The 21279-nt window shown below is 37.2% G+C and overlaps 1 protein-coding gene across 3 annotated transcripts in view; it reads right to left on the bottom strand.

The window, feature by feature from the left end:
• mdga1 (MAM domain containing glycosylphosphatidylinositol anchor 1) overlaps positions 1 to 21279 on the bottom strand; it is a 240539-nt gene that overhangs the window by 143783 nt on the left and 75477 nt on the right. For all 3 annotated transcript variants that reach the window (XM_015378249.1, XM_015378250.1, XM_015378251.1), the window contains one exon: positions 16850 to 16989. In XM_015378249.1, the coding sequence (XP_015233735.1) occupies positions 16850 to 16989 (140 nt within the window). The remainder of the gene's footprint in view (positions 1 to 16849; positions 16990 to 21279) is intronic.

Raw genomic sequence — 21279 nt, 5'->3', positions numbered from 1 at the left:
TGAAGAGTTCAGCAAATTAAGGATTAAGAGAGTGATGAAAAAAAAGGACTGACAAGTAAGAGAAATGAGCTTTGATTAGATTAATGTTAAATAACAAATCCACGAAAACAGGTTATTTCTAATATATATTCTACAGCAGGAATAATTAAACTGGAATAATTGAACTGTACACACACACAATCTCCCTCTCTCTCTATCCATCCTTCAATCCATCCCTCTATAAAACCCTTCAAAACATGTTCAATCAGTTTATGTTCAAAGTGATCACGCACAAAATAAGTCCTAACTCATTTATATCGATTTCTATTCTGAGATTGAGGCAGTTACTACATTTCAGGAAACTAATTAAACATTATTATTGCCTGTAAGGCTAGAAACAAACTACATAAACAAAAATGAATAAATAAATGCATCTGATTTATGTTATAGTAATTGACAAGTGAGGCATTTTACATTAGTTTTATCTCTTTTTAATATGTTCTCAACTTGTGCTTTACTATGTTTTGAGTCAGAACAGAATGACAGAAAGTAACAGTAAATCTACATGCCTCTCATTTATATCCAGACAGCCATAAGTTGCAGCATCAGTTGCTACCTATGAAGCTAAATCGGTCTCAATTTTCACAAATATACTTATGTGATTCATACATGCACAGGACAAGATCCACACACATGCATGTATGAATCATGTATGTGTATTTGTGAAAATTGAGACCGATTTAGCTCCACAGTTATGTTATATGATACAATGATGGCTGAAACTTAGTTGTAATGATCATTTAATACAGTAATTAGCACATGTCAAGCTTAGCATGGTGAAATTACAGCTCCATCCAACCTCTTTTTGTCATGTGCAGGCAGATGATGTCATTGCTTGGAAGCATTGTATTATGCAACTTTTGAAAAACAAAAAAGGAAAAATAGGTGTATCCATTTTACTAACAGATTTAAATGTACCGGTACCCTCCATGGATTGAAATAAAAATGTCAATCCAGATTATGGCAAATAGTCATTTCTCTACATCAACCGCTGTGCTTTATATGACACCTTTATTTTAAAGCAAATGGTAATCACATATATAAATCACGTATATAACTTCAACATCCCATTTAAAATACATGGAAACAATGTAAACCACAGTACAATTTTAGATGGACTAGAAATAAAAAAGAAAAAAAGAATACTACCCACTCGAGTGCTGTAATAAGCATTTAAATTTGCTGTAGGAGATCTTGGAAAAACAGTTCCAGTAGCCTAAGCTAAATTTTTGAACCTACACAACCATGCCTCTCCCTTTGACCACCCCTCGAAACCAAGCCTTCAAAACACATCAACACGCATGCTGTCTGTCGAAGTGTTTCAGATGAGATCGAGAACGAAAAAAGCCGAGACCGCGTGCTTGTGATACGAGCTAACAACAACATAACAGCAGAGGCAGCAAAAGCAGCTAGGGGGGAGGGACACGCAGACGACCATGATTGACATGTCAGGAACCAATAGTGTACAACGGACTGTGTTTTGTGATTGGTTGACGATACTCATTGATTTCACACTGTAGCGGGGACCATTTATTTTAGTTTCACTTCCACACCTTCTATTTCACTGCTTGCTAAGCAGCTGTGGGGAGATCTTCAAGCCACATGGTAAAAAAAAAATTGTCAGAAAAGATCTCCTACTGCACCTTTATTGACTGAATGCAGTTTTGTATTCACTGCAATCTTTGTAAAAAATAATTAAATGGGTGTGTAGGTAAACCTTTATTTCCAACAATTACCAATATTGGAACATTAAGAAAAAATAGAACATAGAATGCAAAGATAGGAAAGGCTCCATATTTTAAAATGAAATGTAACAAAATTGCAACTTTTCAAAATGCTTACAAAGAGCCTTTTGTTCATGTCCAGAAAATTCAATAATATTTCAGTCTTTGTCATTCATGTTGCAAGTACATACATGCAGATGTTATGCAGGACTTTTTTATTTTTAGCTTGAGAGATTACTCAGTCATGTACAGTGCGTTGCTACGGCAGCAGACACTCCAGAGATACTCAAAAATACAGACAAGATGTAAAGGACTCTGCTACATTCAGTCAAACAACCAGGGACAATTCTAACACATAAGAGCTTTTATGATGAAAATCAATTTGATTTGATCGTTGTTTTGTTCTTCAAAGTCAAGGATCCTGAACCTTGTTCTAAAATTGATGTATTGTGTAACGTTTTTCTCTTGTGTTCAGATTTCTGCTCAAATAGACATGTAATCATAAGCCATGCAGCAGCTTGATTGCCATTAGATGCATTTCTGTGACTGTGAGGACCAGAATCAGTTTAACAAAATCTAATTTACGAAGGCTTAAAGGAGATAACTACAAGTTTATTTCCTCCGCGACAGTAAATGCAGCATTCACTCTCAGCCACTCTTGTTCCAACCTTCAGCGGAACTGTTTGCCAGCCAATTGTCAGGTCAGGTTTATCAAAGCATGTGAGCCATTAAAAACTCATTTTACAGACTAGTTATTAGAAGTTTAGAGTACATTAAAGGTAGCAATCGCCTTTTGAAATCCAAGCCAACTACTTTTATTTTCTAAATTTAATCCATAAATAAACTCTTCTAGTCAGTGAAGTGTGGAGAGTAAAGTTCTTGAAATGAGAAAGTTGGGATTTTGATTCCAGCTTTCCCTTCTCACATGCTAATTTGTCCCCAGCCAACATTTGTTTCTAATATTTATAATATAAACAATATGATTGTATGATTGTATTTTAGAGAATATTGATTCCATTATAAAGATGATCCCTGCCTAAACCTAAAATACCTAATATAAATAGCCTAAATAAAGAACCTAAATATGATAAATTCACCTCTGGAAGGTAAGGCGCCATCTGAGATACCTATAAAACTTGACCTTGGATTGGACTGTTTTGATCTAGCTGAGGATTCAATGTAAGCAAACCTCCTATCTTCATCTAAGCCTTCATCTAGTTAGTAGAGTTCAAACTAGGTTATTTAAGGAAGTATTCCTTTTGATTCCCTCCTAGGATTCCAAGATTCTACTGACTGACTTCAACGCCAATTGGGGAAAGACAACAATGACAATTGGACGGCTGAACCTGATTGGTGTTTCATTATAGGACTTCTGTGCAAGTAATGTATTATCCATAGTGAACAACATGTTCAAGCTTAAGGACGTCCATCTGTGCACTTGGCACTAGGACACCCAAGGCTGGAAGTTCAACCCTAACTTCATGTTCTGTCTGATTTTTCACATCATAGTGGCTTCATGTGGTCTGTTGCTGTTTGGCTGTGACAGCATCCTGGAAAGAAATAGCAGTTGGGCTACACCAGATGATAGAGTTGGGGCTGTTTTTCAGTGTTTAGTCCTACTTCTCTTGTAGACATAGCTATGAGCTGTGACTATCTGTACAGGCTTTTTCTCCCCTTTCTCAACTGGCTCATTACTTGTCTGCGGAAGTGTTTTCTTTATAGTCACATATGGAACTAGTTTATCATTATTCTTTCTAATAGATAATATTTATGAATCAGTGCCTTTTGTATCCCTTACGTCTGCTTCTGTCACCTTGAATCCCAATTCGACCTTGGCAGAAGGCCACTCACACTGAGCCTGGTTCTACTGGGGATTTCTTCTTGTTTAAAACAGATTTTTTTTTTTATTATTTCCACTGCCACTGTGTACATGTCCAATGTGAGAGACTGCTGTAGAGTAAATTATACAATGCAAGCGAATAAATACTGTCACTACATGCTTATCCAGGAGTAGCTAGTGTACTGTGCTAGAGCTAGAAAGCAGCTTTTTTTATTTTTTTATTATTATTTTTACCAATCTGATTGTATGATCTGACTGAACTGTCTTTGAAATGCTCCGTGAGATGAAGTGTTGCGAATTGCCCTTATGTAAATAAACTGAATTTAAGTCATTTGAACATTCCTAAATATAGGAGGCAATAGTCCGTAATGAAAAAGGAGTACCGGTAATCTTAAAGATGTTTCTACCATATGTAAAATAGCTTACAAAAAAACTCTGAAACTAATAAAACTTTTTTCTTTTTATATTTTTTTTAAATTATCAAGTTTAGCCTTTATAGAACAGATCCAATGTTTCATGTTTGGTACATTTCCAATAATAACTACATTAAAAATATGAATCAAAAAGCATTTCTTTATTGTTTGTTTTAAAGAGTGAGAACTTTGGAATATGACAAATAAACATTAAAACTGATCAGCAAACTAGGTACACAGTAGTAAACAATGTTTTTTGTTTTTTATATTTCTCTTTAGAGTTTGCTTTCATATGAACCTTTTTTAAAATCAAAATGAAAAACATCTCATGGTTTTTTTTTCTTAACTAATCTAAATTCCAGAAGAAAATCTTGAGGCTGTTGGTAGCACATATTTTCTTCTCTCTTCTGTTTAAAAGCCAATCTTCCTTCATGACGAATGCACTATAAAAATAAAACTAACTTTTTGTTTCTTTCAATTGAAAGTTTAAACACATTTGCAGACATCTTTTTATAATCATCTCTTGAACTTTGATTCACTTGATATTACCCTTAGCTTCTTTCTCTTCTACTGGGGAGGGTCCAGCAGTGACCTTGTTTATGTCTAGGCTGTGTTCCTGCTGAGTGCCTGTGCAGCCTCGTGGTGCCACCCGATCAGCCTCACTCTCAGCTTCAATATCGATCGCCCTTCGTTCTTTCCTCAAGGACAGAAATCCAAACCCATATTCTAGACCGCGCTTCTCCACTTCTTCTCTCCACTCTTCCCAGTTACAGCTTCTTCCACCATTCCCCTGTAGAGAATTTATCACACGAGTCTCAAGGTTGCAATGACCAGCAGACCCATGAATAAATAATAGGGAGGTAGGAATCACTTTCAGAAAAACCATTTACTCTCCTCTTGTCTTCTTGAAGAAGCCATGAGAGCATGTGCATGGCTTATGTCTGGAAGTAAAATGAGTTTTGTAGGTGAGGGAAAAGGTGCTTTGATAACTAAAAGCCCAGCTGTCTGCCACATAGAAAAATGTTTCAAGCACTTTATCAGAGGATTATCTTAAGTATAATATTATGTTATACTTAAAAGAATTAGGCTTAGACATTATGTTATACTTCAAATGATAAATTATGAAAACTGAAAATAATCAATGATCTAATCAATAAAATAAATAAAAATTGATGCCTTGCAAAAGTATTTAAACCTTGACAATGCTGCCAAATTTTGTGATGTAACAAACCAAATCTTTTAAACTGACACTGACTTTTAATCACTAAAGGCAGTTGTACCATAACTCTAAGGTAAAAGGCCACCCTGTTGATAGGTAGTAAGGTAGCAGGTGATAGTGTTCCAAAACTGAACAGCATCTCTCCATATTTTGGAAACTTAGAACAGACCACTTTGGAGCAGTAGATTGAGAATTCATGAATTTACTTACAAAATCAAGGCCATACTCAATCCTCAGTTTACATCCTACATCAGAGAACCAAATATATGTCTGATCAGATTAATGTCATATCTACGGAAGCCCAGAGGGGTCTCCTACTCGACTTTTGTTTTTTTGTTTTGACTTCTCGAGATAATGACATAACTATCTCATCATCAAGGTTAAACAATTAATTGTTTTCTCGAGATAACCTGATTAATATCTTGTTATCACGAGAAAATAGTTATAGATTTCTTGAGACAATGAGATGATTAACCTGTATGAGTACTGAATGAGGCTGGCCAACAGCCCTGGATTCCCAGTCCATCAATGCCTGAGGTGAACGTAGCTGTGCAGTCGCAGTACCATGTGTGCGCACAAATAATCAGTTTTTTAGTTTCCTACTTCTTTTTACTCATTGTCAGGTCGTAGTGGATGATTGGATTGCAAGGAATAAAGTAGAAACAAATCTGACTGTTTTTAATGAAAATATTTAATCTGGACTCATTTTAGGGGTTAATGCATCTTATACCTGTTACAGCCGTAACACCGGGGCTGTTAAGAAAACACCAGCTGCTAAGGCGCCGGAGGCATAGGACTAATTGCTTATGAATCAGAAGTGAAAGCAAATCATCAATCCAACAACATTGTCTTGTTACCTAAAAGTTAAACATAGGATTATTTACAGAATTACACATAGGCTGCCATGATTTATACTTATAGATCAATCTCTCGCTGTTGTGGTATTAAAGGGTGTAATCAGTTTTAACACACACCAATAATCTCCTTATCAGCTTTTGTTATCGTTTGATAATAAGAATATAAGCTCTTTTTCTTGAGAAAATCACTGTGAAAAAGTTTCTGAGGGATATTTTAAATAACTAGAACTGGAAGTCATAGTAATTAATATGTCAGTCAAATCAAAGGTAAAACTAATTAATTATTATGAGTTGAATGATTATAACTATAATTTGCTTACTGACCAGGGTTGTTATTCTTTAAAGGAATAGTACACCCAAAACATGATTAGCCTTCATTTTCTACTCACCCCCATGCTGAACAACACTCTGGAGTACTTTTTTGATATCTCAAATGCATCTGAAGATCTGGGAGGCTTCTTGCTGTCTGCTGACATTCAAATAATGGAGATCTATGGTGCCCGAGACAGAAAGGTCCATAAAAGTCCACAAAAAACGTGTCAATATTCCTCCATACTGCTCGTCCAATGTATTCCAAGTGTCCTGAGTGGGTAGCGTCCAGAATTTACTCGAAACAAGGTCATTTAGAGTGTTTTTAGAGCATAAACAGTAGTGTATAGGATTTCCTGAAAGCGCGCACCTGCGCGTTCATGACGCTACGGAAGCCGGCAGACCAAACCAGATGAAAGTGCGCATTCAGCGTCTGCTCTGCCAATAATGCAAGCGTAGAAGAAGAAATGTGCTGTTTACCTGTGCAAAGAAAGAAACAACGAAAGAAAAATGTCTGAGGACTTCAGTGTTGAGGAAGAGCATGAGTTCTTTGCTGAGCTGAATGCGCACTTTCGTCTGGGTTGGTCTGCCGCGGTTTCCGTAGCGCCGTGAACGCGCTTTCAGGAAATCCTATACACTACTGTTTATGCTCTAAAAACATTCTAAATGACTTCGTTTCGAGTAAATTCTGGATGCTACCCACTCAGGACACTTGGAATACATTGGACGAGCAGTATGGAGGAATATTGACACGTTTTTTGTGGACTTTTATGGACCTTTCTGCCTCGGGCGCCATGGACCTCCATTATTTGAATGTCAGCAGACAGCAAGAAGCCTCCCAGATCTCCAGATGCATTTGAGATATCAAAAAAGTACTCCAGAGTGTTGTTCAGCATGGGGGTGAGTAGAAAATGAAGGCTAATCATGTTTTGGGTGTACTATTCCTTTAACATACAGTATACAATAGTGTTTGATGTCTGCATAGTAACTATATATAATAATACTGTGTAATTATTAGCTAATAAAGATATCATTGTATTTAACCTGTGGTATTTTGTGTGTGAGAATCTTTCAATCGGGCTGACTTTCAGAGGCGATCAGCCTCTGACGACCACATCCCGATCTGGAATTGTGAGGTCCGTCGTGGGCAAATCGCTCAGTGCACATGCACAAACAAAGATTCTTCTGTAAGCACAGAAGCATGGCGGGGATGCAATGAGTGAAATGCAGTTCTGTCTGTCAAATTGACAGACCCTAGTAGCCAAGTTTGCCCAGCCATGTGATTTTTCCAAAAACCTTGTTGCCTTTTCTTTTTAAGGCTTTCAGCACAAATTTGCACAAGGTTGCCAAGGCAGCGCGTTTCACTCTAGTGCGCTTCATATTCCCCTTCTATTTGTTTGGCTTTCGGATAGACGAGTCAGAGCAGCTCCATCTCACTGCAGAGCTCAGTCCGACTTGTTTTTTAGTCGTGCAGTGTGAGCAGGTAGATCGCATCAGAGTGTCGGGCCGCACATAAATCGTGAGCTGTGAGCTCAAAATGTAGGACTAAACCGCAGGGTTTAGTAGTACAGTGTGAGCAGTATCTGCGTGCGGAAAAAATCGCACAGTGTACGCCCGGCTTAACTATAATTTTCAGTTCTAGTTATTTAATTTAATTATTCATAATCTTCTGAAAAACTTGCACAACACTGTTTTATTTTTCACAAATTCTCTCTAACAGACTTGTTTTAACCATTTGAATTATTCGTACCACTACTAATGTTTAGAAGGATAAGAAGCTTGAAATACACCAAAAAACTCAACATGGACAAAGTCAGAGAAAAATATCAAGAAAAAAACATATGGGAAAAAGAGGAAAGATCTAAACAAATAGACATGATGACTTTGTACTTTAGGAGTGGTAAGGATAAAAAGGAGACAATATGAAGGTAAAGTGAGATATAGAAATGAAGAAAGAAAGACAGAAAGAGAAATGATTGGATTTTTTTCCCCTCTGTACGGATGAAGGCGAGAGCTCTTTTTTTCAATCCAATCTGGCTCAGGCAAAGGTAAACAATCAGTCTTGATAAAAGATTGGATAAATCCTCAATCAGACTCATTTTCTGTAAAGCAGCCATTTATTGGTCTGGCCTGACCATGGCTAAATTGGATCCTCTTTGGTAGAGAATGAAAGAGAAGAGTACAAAGATTGAAAGAGATGATCATCTTAATATAAGAGGATACTGATTCCTTTCTATTTTTTTTAAAGCATGCCACATTAAACAGCAATGTGCTACATAGAGGTATTAAGTGGTTTAGTCCTTTACTGAGAATCTAGAAAAAAATCAAAGAACAATCAGTCCCTCTACATCATATTCCTGCAATCTTAAATAGACCCATTTGGATGTGGGACATGAGCAGCTCCCATTCCAAAGAGAGAAACCAGGGACTTATAAAAGATTCTACGTTGTTTAGAAATTGTTAATCTGATTTATATAGAGCACTAAAGTTTTTTATATATACATATATTTTTTTTTTTTGCTATTCTGACAGAAGTTGTTTTTAGTAGAACATAAAAAAAAACAAGTTGCCAAGAAAGAAACACACCAAAATATATTGTTAAGAGAATGTTGATGTCCCTTGAGATCTTGAGTGTTATTTGGACACAAGTCTCAGACTTGTTACCTTTATTTTCAGTCTTATTTTTGTTATTGCTAAAATAAAGGCTTTAAAAAAAAAAATAAGAAGCTTTCACTCTAAGAACTATCAAAAAAAAATTTATTTCATCACTTCATAAAAGTGAGGAGTGAAGTTTTTTTTTTCATTTAATCATTTAGCCAAATTCTTCAGCTGTTGGAATAGCTACTTTGAACAGGAACAGAAAGGGTCAGAACAGCAATATAGCCAATTAAGACCAAAAAAATATATTAGTATTCTCAGGTATGCATCAATGTTACAATCACTTCAGCTTATTTATACTGTTATTCAATTATTTGTTTTATAGTTGACTCTACAAGAGTAGTAGTAAATATCAATATCCTAGTATTGAAAAAAAAAACACAATGTTTTTTGTTCTTGTTTTTTATTTTATGTTTATTTTTAAGAATAGTATATCTTTCTGTTGCTTAACTGTAATGTCTTGCAGTCTTAGCCAAACTATTGGGAAAAAAAAATATTAAACCATAAATACCAACCTCTAAACTAGAGATGCACGATATATATCGGTCACCTAAACTATCGGGCCGATTTGGGCTTATTTTCTATCGGCCCGATAGCCATATTTTCCCGATAAAAATAGCCGATAATTTAATAAAAACGCGGAAACTGCTTTCAAGAGTAACGACTTTTATTTTGACGACACAAGCCATGACGCGCAGTGGCACGTCACATCCAATGCATGCAGCCAGTGAGTGGGGAAGTAGACAAACATGCCTTCACCAGTATGGTCGTTCTTCACATTGGCAGAAAATGACAATGCTTACACTATATGCAACGCCTGTTCATTGCGGATTCCGAGAGGAGGAAAAAGGTCGTCAAGCTTTAAAGGGATAGTTCGGTATTTTTGACATGAATCTGTATGGCATCCCCATCACCAGCGGCATGCAATCACACTGACTTACCCCTGGCAGCGTCCTGTGAGCAGAGTTATCGTCCAGCTTTGGTCAAGCCGAAAGTAGTCCGACAGGTTTTTAGAGCCAGCGAAATAAAACGTTTCTCTTCCCAAAACATTATGTGTTCAAAAGAGCGATATTTTTGCATCCCAAAAACATTGTAGTGGAAAAAGTCACACGTCGTTATCAATTGGTCCTATTTTCTCTCTGTTCGTATCAGTGCGCGCCGTCATTCAGACAGCGAGCCCAACAACAGCCATGTCTCCCTCCGCCGCGGAGGGAGACATGGCTGTTGTTGACACAGGATGCAAATTTTATATTAAAAATTGTATTTTGCAGGAATTAACAAAAAAAAAAAAAACTGTTGTGAAGTTTGACAGAAAAACATTTTTCTTTTTCAGCTGTTAAATATCTGCCGTCAAATAGGTGGAAAGAGAGAAGGTTTTAATGACCAAGTTGGTGCATACGACAATGAATTTGAATTTGGCTGTACTATGCTCTCAGTGATGACATTTAGGTACACTATCCAAAAACTGATTAATGGAAATATATTTCTTTTTTTCCCCTTGCAATATAAGAAGACAAGGTTTGATTTGTGTAAATTATTATTAGGATCGATCTGGGTATTCTGGCTGAATAGGGATGATCAACTTTATTTCTCAGTTCAAAGGGAATTCAACCTCTGCATTTCACCTATCTCTAAATGTGGATTGACATCAAACACAAACAAGGTCAATAGAGCGCGTCAAAGTGTTATTCCTATGTCAAGGCATGATCAGGAACAAATTAACAGCCAACTATGCAAAAGATGCACTTGAAGCAATGCGAGGGGCACACAAATTAGGCTATTAGAGCACAGTGTCACTGCAAATAGTGCCGTGGAAGTGTGAATGCACAAAGCAAAAGTTCAGCAATCTGAAATTTTCTTTCCATTGATCTCATGTTAACTAATTAAGGACTGAATGTGACAATGATGTAGGCTAAGCGCAGCAGAGATTTTTTCCTTCAAAACCACATTGAAGTTTGATTCGTCCATTGAGGCAGGAGAGCAGGTCCTGATAATGGGTCCTGGACAGATTTAGTACTGCAAGAGGTGACCGTTGTCCAGCTGCAGCTCCAGGAGCAGGTGTGTTTGCAGAGCTGGGAACATCTCTGGAGGATCTGGTGGACCCAGGGGTACTGGCACCATTACTCGGCTTTCAAAATAAAAAAAAACCCTGTGACTCACTCACTTAAACCAAGGTAAAATCATGGAGACTTAGACAGACGGATGCTGTTGAAGCTCCTTCTGTTTCAGGATGCGGTGAAGTGAGCTTACTGAAATTTCGCTGCCTAGTCTGCATGATTTGTTGTGAGAAATGCAAAATTGTAATGTGCCTTGTTTGTATTAGGTGTAAACAAATCCTTAGAAGGAAATGGGCAGGTCAGGGCCAATCAGGGGCTATGGTTCATGTTCAGGACCCAGAGTGGCAGGAGGGAAGTGGGTACTTGCAGCCTTCTAAGAATACAAGCTCTCTAACCATAAGGCCACCACTTTCCCACTGTTTGGTGTTTATCAGATTTACAGCTTGGGAAACTGTCTCTATAGTGAATAATGTAGGAGCCATTAAAGAAGAAATAACTTGATGTTCATTTCTCTGGGTTTTTGTTTGTTATGAATTTGTTGTTGTTTGTTTGTGGATGTATACTGTAGGTGAACTAGATGTTGATATACATTTGCAATTTGGCATATTACTTATCACAGTGTGGAGAATGGGTGAGTGAGCACCCATATTTTTTGTTGACCACTAGAGATTCTTACAATACATTTTTGACAAGTAAAATGTTTCTATGTTGTTTATTTTTCTTTGCTTCTTTAATAAAGTTAACAAACAGTACATTTTCATCTGAGCAGGTCCTCCTCGTTTTAACGAGAGTGAGACAAAGCAGCTTTTTGCTTGTTTCCTGAAGTTACTCCAATAAATGGTCTTAGAAAATAGTGCTCCATAGTGCCAACCGGACGGTAAAAGTTTCAGCAATTTACATACACCATTGCACAATTTTGCAACTAGAAAATCAACATGCTTAAAGTCTTTGCAGCACTTCAGGATCAATGCACTACTTTTTCACAACTTAAGGCGAGCAAACTTTCCCTTATGGGCACAAGAGAAAGCCAACATGTTTTCTGAAGAGCAGCATTACCTAATATCCAGAACTAAACTTGTTCTTATTTTTATGTGTTGTTTAGCTTTTGGAAAGCTGAGGGCGATTTTCATTTAATGTCAAAGCAGCATCCCCTCTAAGGTTCCTTATTGAGATTTGTACTATGTGTGTCACGTAAGCAGCAACAGAGCAAAAGCATTAACAATAGTTTGATACTACTAATAAAAACACAATGATGAGTTCATGAGTAATATAAGACACGGTATTATAAACTGTAAACATGTTCAAGGAGACGGTGAGGTGACAGGGATCAGGTTTTCAAAGCAGCAAGTGGAATGCAGTGGAAACTCTGTAAGCCCAAAGGGACTAAGGGGAGAATACTGCAGTGTGCTACTCAAGCAGAATGTGCTGGACAGAGGTCATCACACTGTTTGCTTCTACTGTCACCAGAAAGATATACTGGATATAAAGCCCACCAAGAAATTGTGGACTTTATAAAAGGGTGTTATGATACTGACATATCCATAAGCATTTGCATAGCTGCTGCTATTGCAGCAGCTGATTGCACAACAAATATTTTGACCTTAAGTTTTTCTTTATTTGTATGAGAATACTATCCTTATGTTATTTATGCACACCCATATAGAGATGCCAAAGCACCATGTCAGTATGGCTCATTTTGACTTCTCACACGCATAAATTACTTAATCAAAGTGTGGTACTTCAGCAACCCTCCATAGTGTCTAAATGCAACAATTTGCAGGGAAGATCCCACTGCTGAAAACTCAGCTTTCCATCTCTTTGACTCTGCTTGCTTTTGTTTGTTACTGTAAGCCTTCATGCACAGTTTGTCACTGACAAACTTGTACATACACATGTGCACATGCCAGCAGACACAGTCGCTCAGCCAGCATCTCTTTGCCAGAGGCAGGGTAAATCCAGTGTGCACACATCATATATAGATATATTTTTTTTACATTCTGACAATGTGACCAGTGCAATCATTATTCAAAATACACTCCCAACTCCAGCCCAGAGAATAAGCAATCACTGACGCAATTTCCTACATCTTTGAACTGCTCCAGGGAAATAAACTTGTTTTGTATGTGTAGTTTGTGGTGCATCCGGTGTATTGATTGATATTCCCCCACTCTGAAAAAATCAGAAAGTTGATTGTTTTTTCAGGGCACATGGCTGAAAATTTTATGTTTTAATATGTGGAGGTGCATGTATAGCCTTATCTTTAAAGGCAAATTTGAACATAGATACAGAAGCAAATTAACTTACTTTCTCCCCCCGACAAACACACGCACACACACACACACACACACACACACACACACACACACACACACACACACACACACACTTGTAATCCTGGACCCCTCTGCTTTCCTGGAGTGAACTCCTGCTTCCCATGCCTGCTATGTCTGCTATGTGTGAGAGCATGTGTGCATGATTTTCCTGAGACAGATATGAAGTGAAAAGAGGTATCTGCAGAGGGGATGTGTGTATCTGTGTGGAATTGTGTGAGGTGAGAAAAGCAGTCTTCCTCATGGGTGGATGTCCACTAGCATCATATCACCATGAATAAAACAGTGCCCAAGTATTGGTCATGTTTTGTGCGCCTTTTGTTTACATGTATATAGACTGTATTTCTTGTGAATGTGTGAACTGGATGCGTTTTTGTATTCATATATGTTTGGACATATATAGCCTACAGCTGTATATTCGTAGTTTGTTAGTGCCTGAATGCTGTGATAAAAACTCACTATCCTATTTAGTTTTTACAACTGCTTAAAGGCTTGTTAAAATGTACAGTGATAAGCCAACCTCATGGGAACATCTCAATGTTTTTAGGTATCAAGGTGTGGTGGAGATACCAAAACCATTCAAATTGAGCAGCAGGACAAATAGTATTCAAGTTGTTTTAAATGCTGCATGTTGTAAATTTCAAATGGATCCCCTGGAATATTTCAGAAACCAGGGTTTAAATGCTCGGTTATCTCTCTTGCAGATAAGGGTCTAAAAAAGATCCACATCAGTAATATTTACTGATGAGAAAATATAATTTGTTGATATCAAAACAATCTGCAGGCCTTCTTGAAATGGTACAAAGGCAGCAGTTATTTAAATTACCACAAAGAAATATCAAACTTTAAAGCAGATGGGCTACAACATCAGAAGACCTTATCAGGTGCCAGTATTGTTTGCTAAATTTGGAAGCTAAGGCGATAATTAATAATTAGTCATGAGAACAGAACAATAAGAGATTTGGAATTTTTATTAAAAGGTTTAGAAGAGGTTTGATTTTAGCATTGAAATTTATATGGCTGAGTTTAAGTTTAGCATAAACAATATGAAATCATGTATCCATCCTGCCTTATAGTATAGTTTGATAGTGTGGGGGAGTCTTTCATTTGGACCTTTATTGCCAGGGTATTGCATATTTTGGTTCTGTTTAAGTTTCCTTTTGTGTTTTCATTGGTTTTATTACCATTTTGAGTTGTTTTCTGCTTGTATTTGAGTTCTTACAGTATGTATTTCTTGTTTACCCACCGTTACCCTCTTGCGTCAGTCACCTTGCCCTAGCTCCCTTCTAGATTCTTCTGTCCACACCTGCTTCCAATCAGTTGATTACCCCAATCTTTGTTGTTTGCCATATATATTCCTCCTGTTCAGTTAGTATTTGCTGGTTATTCATCCTTTCTTTGCTTCCTATGTCTGTTTTCCCTCGCATCTTCTAGTGTTTGGTTTTCTGTATTTTGTTTTTGGACTTGGCTTCTGTTTGCTTATGGATCAGCATTTAATCAGCAAAAACTCATCTCTGCCTCCTTCCAACTCTGCAGTTGGGTCCTCAAAAACCTGCACACAACCTGACATTTACTACCAGTCGTGCACCATTCAAAATGTTTAAGCCTAGTTCAGTGCTGTTGTCGGCACTGTCTGTCCCTGTATGACCACAGATGGTCACGTTGATCACGTTGGTCTGATTATAATTCACAGTGTTGTAAGGTTTGGTACATATAAAAACAGGTTCTTGGAACATAACAATGGCTCTAATAGCTTGATGAGTCACTGGATATCAAACCAGTGAAGCATTTTCAGAATGTGGTGGAACAGATTTATCCCACGGATGTACTACTAAGAAATCTGCAGTAAATTAATGACATAACAATGTCAATATATGCCTAAATCCCAAAGGAAAGTTTCCATAACTTTCTTGACAACATACACTCCATCTTGGTGTTAGAAAAGTGTGCCTTTTAAAGTGCAACATTAGTGGGGAGTACAATATTGTGTAAAAAGGCTGCTTTTTTTTGTTTTTGTATTTTTTATTAGACCGGGTAAAATCTAACATGTCCATATGGTCTAAAAAGGCTAAAAATGGACAGAGGTCTGTTCAATGATGTGGAAGCAGAAATCAAACAAACCCTCCCTCAGATCTCTCTTTGCTGATATTCAATTTATCTTTATATATCAGCTCTTATTGTGTTCTTCAGAACTGTATGTCTGTATGTTATAGATTAAGTATTAGCAGTGGCAGAGTTAACCTTGCTCAAGGCAATGGCTGTGATTCAATTGTTAACAGCACAGAGCACATTTATCCAATGAGTTGTTTTGTGGAATTAAACCTGTGACCTTTAAGCCAGAAAGCACATTCTCTGCTCTATTGCTGTTCCAACTCATGAAAACCATTTGCAGAGCGCTAACCGAATGCTGTGACAGTGCTGTTAACATGACAACAGACTGAGGCCAGAGACAGGATTCACAAAAGTTCAGCTGAGAGTCTAATGGCAAGTTTTGCACTGAAGTAACCACTCTAGTATATAGTGAGTGAAAAATTAAATAGTGAGGATAAACACAAACTGAGCCACTTTGACACTGTAAACACTGTAATTACTCACAGGTACATCATGACATGTTGCTTGCCAATGGTAGGGCCTTTCTAATCGTAGAACTCACCCACCCTGCCTTCAGCTCTCTATACACCAGCTTTTTTACCTTAAAGTGCTGGCATGTAGCAGCAGCACCATGGAAACAAAGTTAAGCTCTGCAAGCTTTACAAAGGTGTTCCTGTATTCTAACAACATCAGCAACTTGATAAGACCTCAGGCTTTGCTATATTTAACTCTAAAAACAAACTTAAATCTGAGACTGATAAACGAGAAAGACTAGGAGACAGACATTCCTAAATATTGAGTTTTCCAGGAAGGACAGGATATGGGGGCTGATCAAAGCAGACTGAATATTCTCTCTATATAGAAGATGAATGAAAAGTGATGTATGACTCTATCTACCACATTACCATCCATTTTGAAATAAAAGTCACCAGCTATCTTGAAAGTGATTACTTCACTCCAGTTCCTTGCAACGTTTTATGTAATTTCATACATAAAACAACACAGGAGTTTTGTACATCAGCTGTCAAAAAGCTTGCATGAAGTATTTTAACATGTCATTTAAGCTAAAACACTGAAAGCTTACATCAAGTAAGCTTAACACAACAAAAAACATTTTATCTGCCTATCATTTTAGAGAAATCTGTAATGTTAGACTACCAACAAGCTAATGTTGTGATTTTGTCAGGATAACTTTAAGCAGATTCCAAATTTCCCTCGACACTAAGTATAAGTTTTGTTTGTAAGGAATGAAAATTCATCTTAAACTGCTTACATACACAAAAAGTATTCAGCAGGTGTGATTGAAGCTTACCTGTGGTCGTGGGTGTCCTTTAACAATACACTGCAACACTAGTGTGTCTCCTTCTTTGATGGTGTAAATTCTCTCGCTTATGTTATCGTCCTTGACGTTACATGCTGCACCGGAGTGCACAATCTGTGCATTAGCTGGAGCTGTGGACACATGCACAAACATACACACAGAAATGTAAGCACACAGGCAAACAGAGATAGAGAACATTATATTTTTAGTAAGAACAAAGCCAGCAGCCAAAAGGTCACTCTTTTGTACACAAATGATGCTGTAGCTTGTATTGATGAGTCAGTTGAATAAATATATCACATTACACCTGCGTCTGCATGAATAGAAGCCTTTCCAGAAATCCAAGAGTTTTATCTGTATCAATTTCCGACAAGGGGCACTGATATTTCTTGGAAAACTGAAACCTAACTGGACCTATGTCATGTTACAGTAAATGAATGTCAAACGCTCTGATAAGTGCCTAAAAAGGAAAAAGACAAACCCTGAAAATCCTTTAGGTGTTTGATGTATTTTTAACCAATTAGTCAGTTAGATTTTAAAAGAAGTATTAAATGTATTTCCCCCCTTTCTACATTGAAAGAAAAATTACCCTTACTGTATCAAAAACCATTACTATGCTACATAAGTTATTAGGTGTGCCTTCCGGTCTATCTCCCTCAATTTCCTGTCGTTTCCGCTACCTTTCAGGCATGTTAATTCGAGAAAGTTAGAGGTCCAAACATTGAACTTCAAGGCCAAATGCTGAGTTAATTTTACACAAGCAGTAAAATACGGTCAAATATAATTAGTATGATAACAGGCTTGGAATTTAGAAATAAGACAAATTTTCTGACTGAGAGCAGTCAGTATTGGATATTTATTTAGCCAATTTTTATTTTATTTTTTCAGAAAACCAGCACTGCAAAAATAAATGAAGATCTGTCATTAAAATAGTTATGTGTTTTGCTAATACACAAATATATTATTCTTTTTTTTTCATGTGGGATATTCAGAAGCATTAAAACATGGACTGATATACTGTAAGTTTTATGTTAATGTTTAGTAGAAATACAACAGTCTCATTATATAAGGGTATCAGATCAAACATGAGATGACTTGAAATCTCCAGGAAGAGGACGTTATAAAACACAGGAAGAGTATGACAGTAAACTTTATGTTGTTATAAAACTAACATTTAAAATTTCATATATAGATATGAAATTATAGATTTGTACAGAGGAAAGGTCGAGCAAAGCAATTTTCTCATTTAGTTAGAATCCGATTGAAATGTATGTAAATGGATTTAAGCCTTTATATGGCTTAATTTAAATTACTGTTTGGTTTTTTTTGCTATTTAATTTGCATAAATTAACTAGATTACATTTAGTTCAATTCAATGTAATTCATAAACATTTTATTAATCCCAAATAGAAAACAAATGTGGTATTACTCAAAGAGATTTCTTAAACAAGCTGCTGCAGACAGGAAGGATTTCCTGTAGTGGTCTGCTTTACAGCAGGTCAGGAGAGGCCTCTAAATGAAGACACTCTTTTTTACAAAAGTCTAATGAGGGCAATGCTTAGAAATTGTCCATAATGTTCTTCTATATATTGTGAGGCATTTCTTTTTTTAAACTTCCCTCCAGACATTCCAGAGAAGTTCTGAGAGCAGAACCATCCTTCTTAATGAGGTTGCTGAGCTTATCTATGTCAATTCCTCTAACACTGATGAGGACAGAAGACATCACACTCTGCATAACAGTTTTATAAAATATATGCAGCATTAAGTTGCTAATACTGGAGGACCTAAGCTTTCTCAAGCAATACTGTCTGCTACATATGTGAAAATGAGGGTATTTATACTCCACCATCTCCTTTTCTTTAATGATGGTAACAGAGTTTGACCCATTCCAGTTTTCCTTTAAATCTACAATAATCTCCCGTGTTTTCCATTCTATGTCACAAAGTGGTCCACCAGCTTCCAGTACTCAGTTTTTTGTCCATCTCTGATGAAACCAAAAACTAAACTTGATGGATGGATGGATGGATGGATGGATGGATGGATGGATGGATGGATGGATGGATGGATGGATGGATGGATGGATGGATGGATNGGATGGATGGATGGATGGATGGATGGATGGATGGATGGATGGATGGATGGATGGATGGATGGATGGATGGATGGATGGATGGATGGAGATCTTCAGGGTCACACTATAGCTCAGAAAAAGGAATCAATCTGTCAGCTACTGTATAAGAAGTTTTTATCAACGTAAAAGATGCTTATAGGATGCTGAGATTTGCAGCTGAAAAATAAATTAGGGTTTCCTGTGGAGTGGTCAACTGTAACAAGGTCATTTTTAACTGTTACGTATGCAAGGATCAGAGCTAACCACTCTAGAAAAGCGTGTTATCTCACTTGTCCTATTGATCCAAAGTAAATTAGGTTTTCACATAAAGTCTGCTTTACAACATGTTAAAAACAGTCATCAGTCACAGCTGGTGAGCAAATAATGGATGAAAGATGCGCGATGGGAGCTCTCTACTTTGGTGTCAACTCCAGAATCAGCATCATCATGGTGCTGACCCTTCTGGAGAGTTGGCTTACATGCAAGCAGCCTCAGATGGCTTATGATGAAGGGAGACAGAAGGGAGGAGGGGAGCGACAGAGATGGAGCAGGAGAAGCAGCGGGCGAGGACAAGGAGGCCAGAGAGGAGTGTGAAGCCCCAGAGAGAAGAATGAGGGACGGGGCAGCATGATGATGTGATTAGCATCGATTCACAGCAAGAACAAATCTTCACCACACTCTACAACTGTTATTATTGAGTGGACAGAAAGAAAGTAGGCGGCTTGTTTACATTAAACTTTAGCTCGACTGCACACATAGCAGCGTCTGAAGACAAATAAGATTCAGAAGGAAAAAAAAGAAATGTCTGGGACACTAAACTCTTGCGTAATAGGCTCCCGTGCTAGAGTAAACCATCCATAGCAACTTCTTTTAGCACATTTCTATAATGTCTTGCCATGTTCTACAAATTAAAATTTAACCTGCTGGGCTCTAAGCAGGTTGTATTCCACAACTCAGAACACGTGGCTTATGCCAACCTTTTGTTTTAATTGGAAAACAAATGATTTTATAATGGCAGTGATATATGTATTATATCTCTCTGTAGGGCTTTGAACAATGACTGCTCTCAAAAATATTATCTTTATAGTCTGGCTTAATTGTCTTGTTCTGATTATCACCATTTATGATTTATAGTTTATCAAAGTGGCTAAATTCTGTTTTATATAGTTTTGTGGATGATTTAAGATTCCAGGTTAAACAATAAATCTAGAACCAACAAAGTGAACCTTTGCAGTCTGCTCACACAAGCCTCATGTCCTGTTCTTTGATATTTCATATATGCACATCATATTCAAGTAAAAACTCTTACTTGAGCTTATGTCAAGTCACTCAGTAGAGTATTTGGTAGCTCAAGATAATCCATAGTGGAAACACTAATGTTTAACATAAAAAAGCTAAATCGTTTGAAAGAAACCAGGGTAAAAATTGAAGGAACCCTTTCTTGTTTTCTTGTCTGTGCTTTTGAGGAGTTGGAGTTTTTTTTTATAGAAACAGCTTGTAGTTTTTGAAGTAAGGATTTTTGGCCTTAGTATAAGAGTGTATTGACCTCTAGAAGACTGTAGTTGGGAGATTTAGACATTACTTCTGACAGGACTTTTATGCTAACATAGAGTGAGACTACTTCCAAAGTTTCACAAAGAAAAATATGTGTGATTTAAACTGATAAAGTCAAATAATGCACACAAATACATTTTTTTTAATCATGCTGAAATATGTTTATGATGCTGGATGACATAGAGACCACTTTTCCCTTATCCTGGTTCGTTCTATCTATTTTCTCTTATTCTGCATTATTTGATAAGTTATTTATGTTATCTATGAGAGAGAGACAACCGTTCACACTGAGCCCGGTTGTGCTGGGCGTTCCTTTCTTTTAAAAGGGAGTTTTTTCTGTCCACTGTAGTTACGTCCATGCTTGGGGCGGAGGGATTGTTAAAGAGTCAGTGACAAAGGCCATGTTCACACTGCAGGCCTTGATGCTCAATTGTGTTTTTTTAATGAAATCCTATTTTTTTGCGTTGCCGTTCACATTTCCAAATATATGCATATATGCAATATATGCATTCATACAGCTTAAGTGTCCCGCATGCGCAGTAGAGGAAGCAATGACGTCACAGGCCAGCGTACTTTGTGTTTATGGAAGTAAACATGGATGTAGTGCTTAAACCTTAAAACCTCAATCTTTTCAAGATGGTTAAAAAAAATATTGCTCTCTGCATCATCGTCCACCATGGTTGTTGTTTTCTTTCCACTTCTGTGTAGCAGGAAGCAGAATAGTGACCTATGTCGGATACTAATGGCGTTCAGGTCG

This window comes from Cyprinodon variegatus, unplaced genomic scaffold, assembly GCF_000732505.1.
Source record: "Cyprinodon variegatus isolate N-32 unplaced genomic scaffold, C_variegatus-1.0 Scaffold167, whole genome shotgun sequence".
NCBI lineage: Eukaryota > Metazoa > Chordata > Actinopteri > Cyprinodontiformes > Cyprinodontidae > Cyprinodon > Cyprinodon variegatus.
This window is presented reverse-complemented; position numbering and strand designations above follow the sequence as displayed.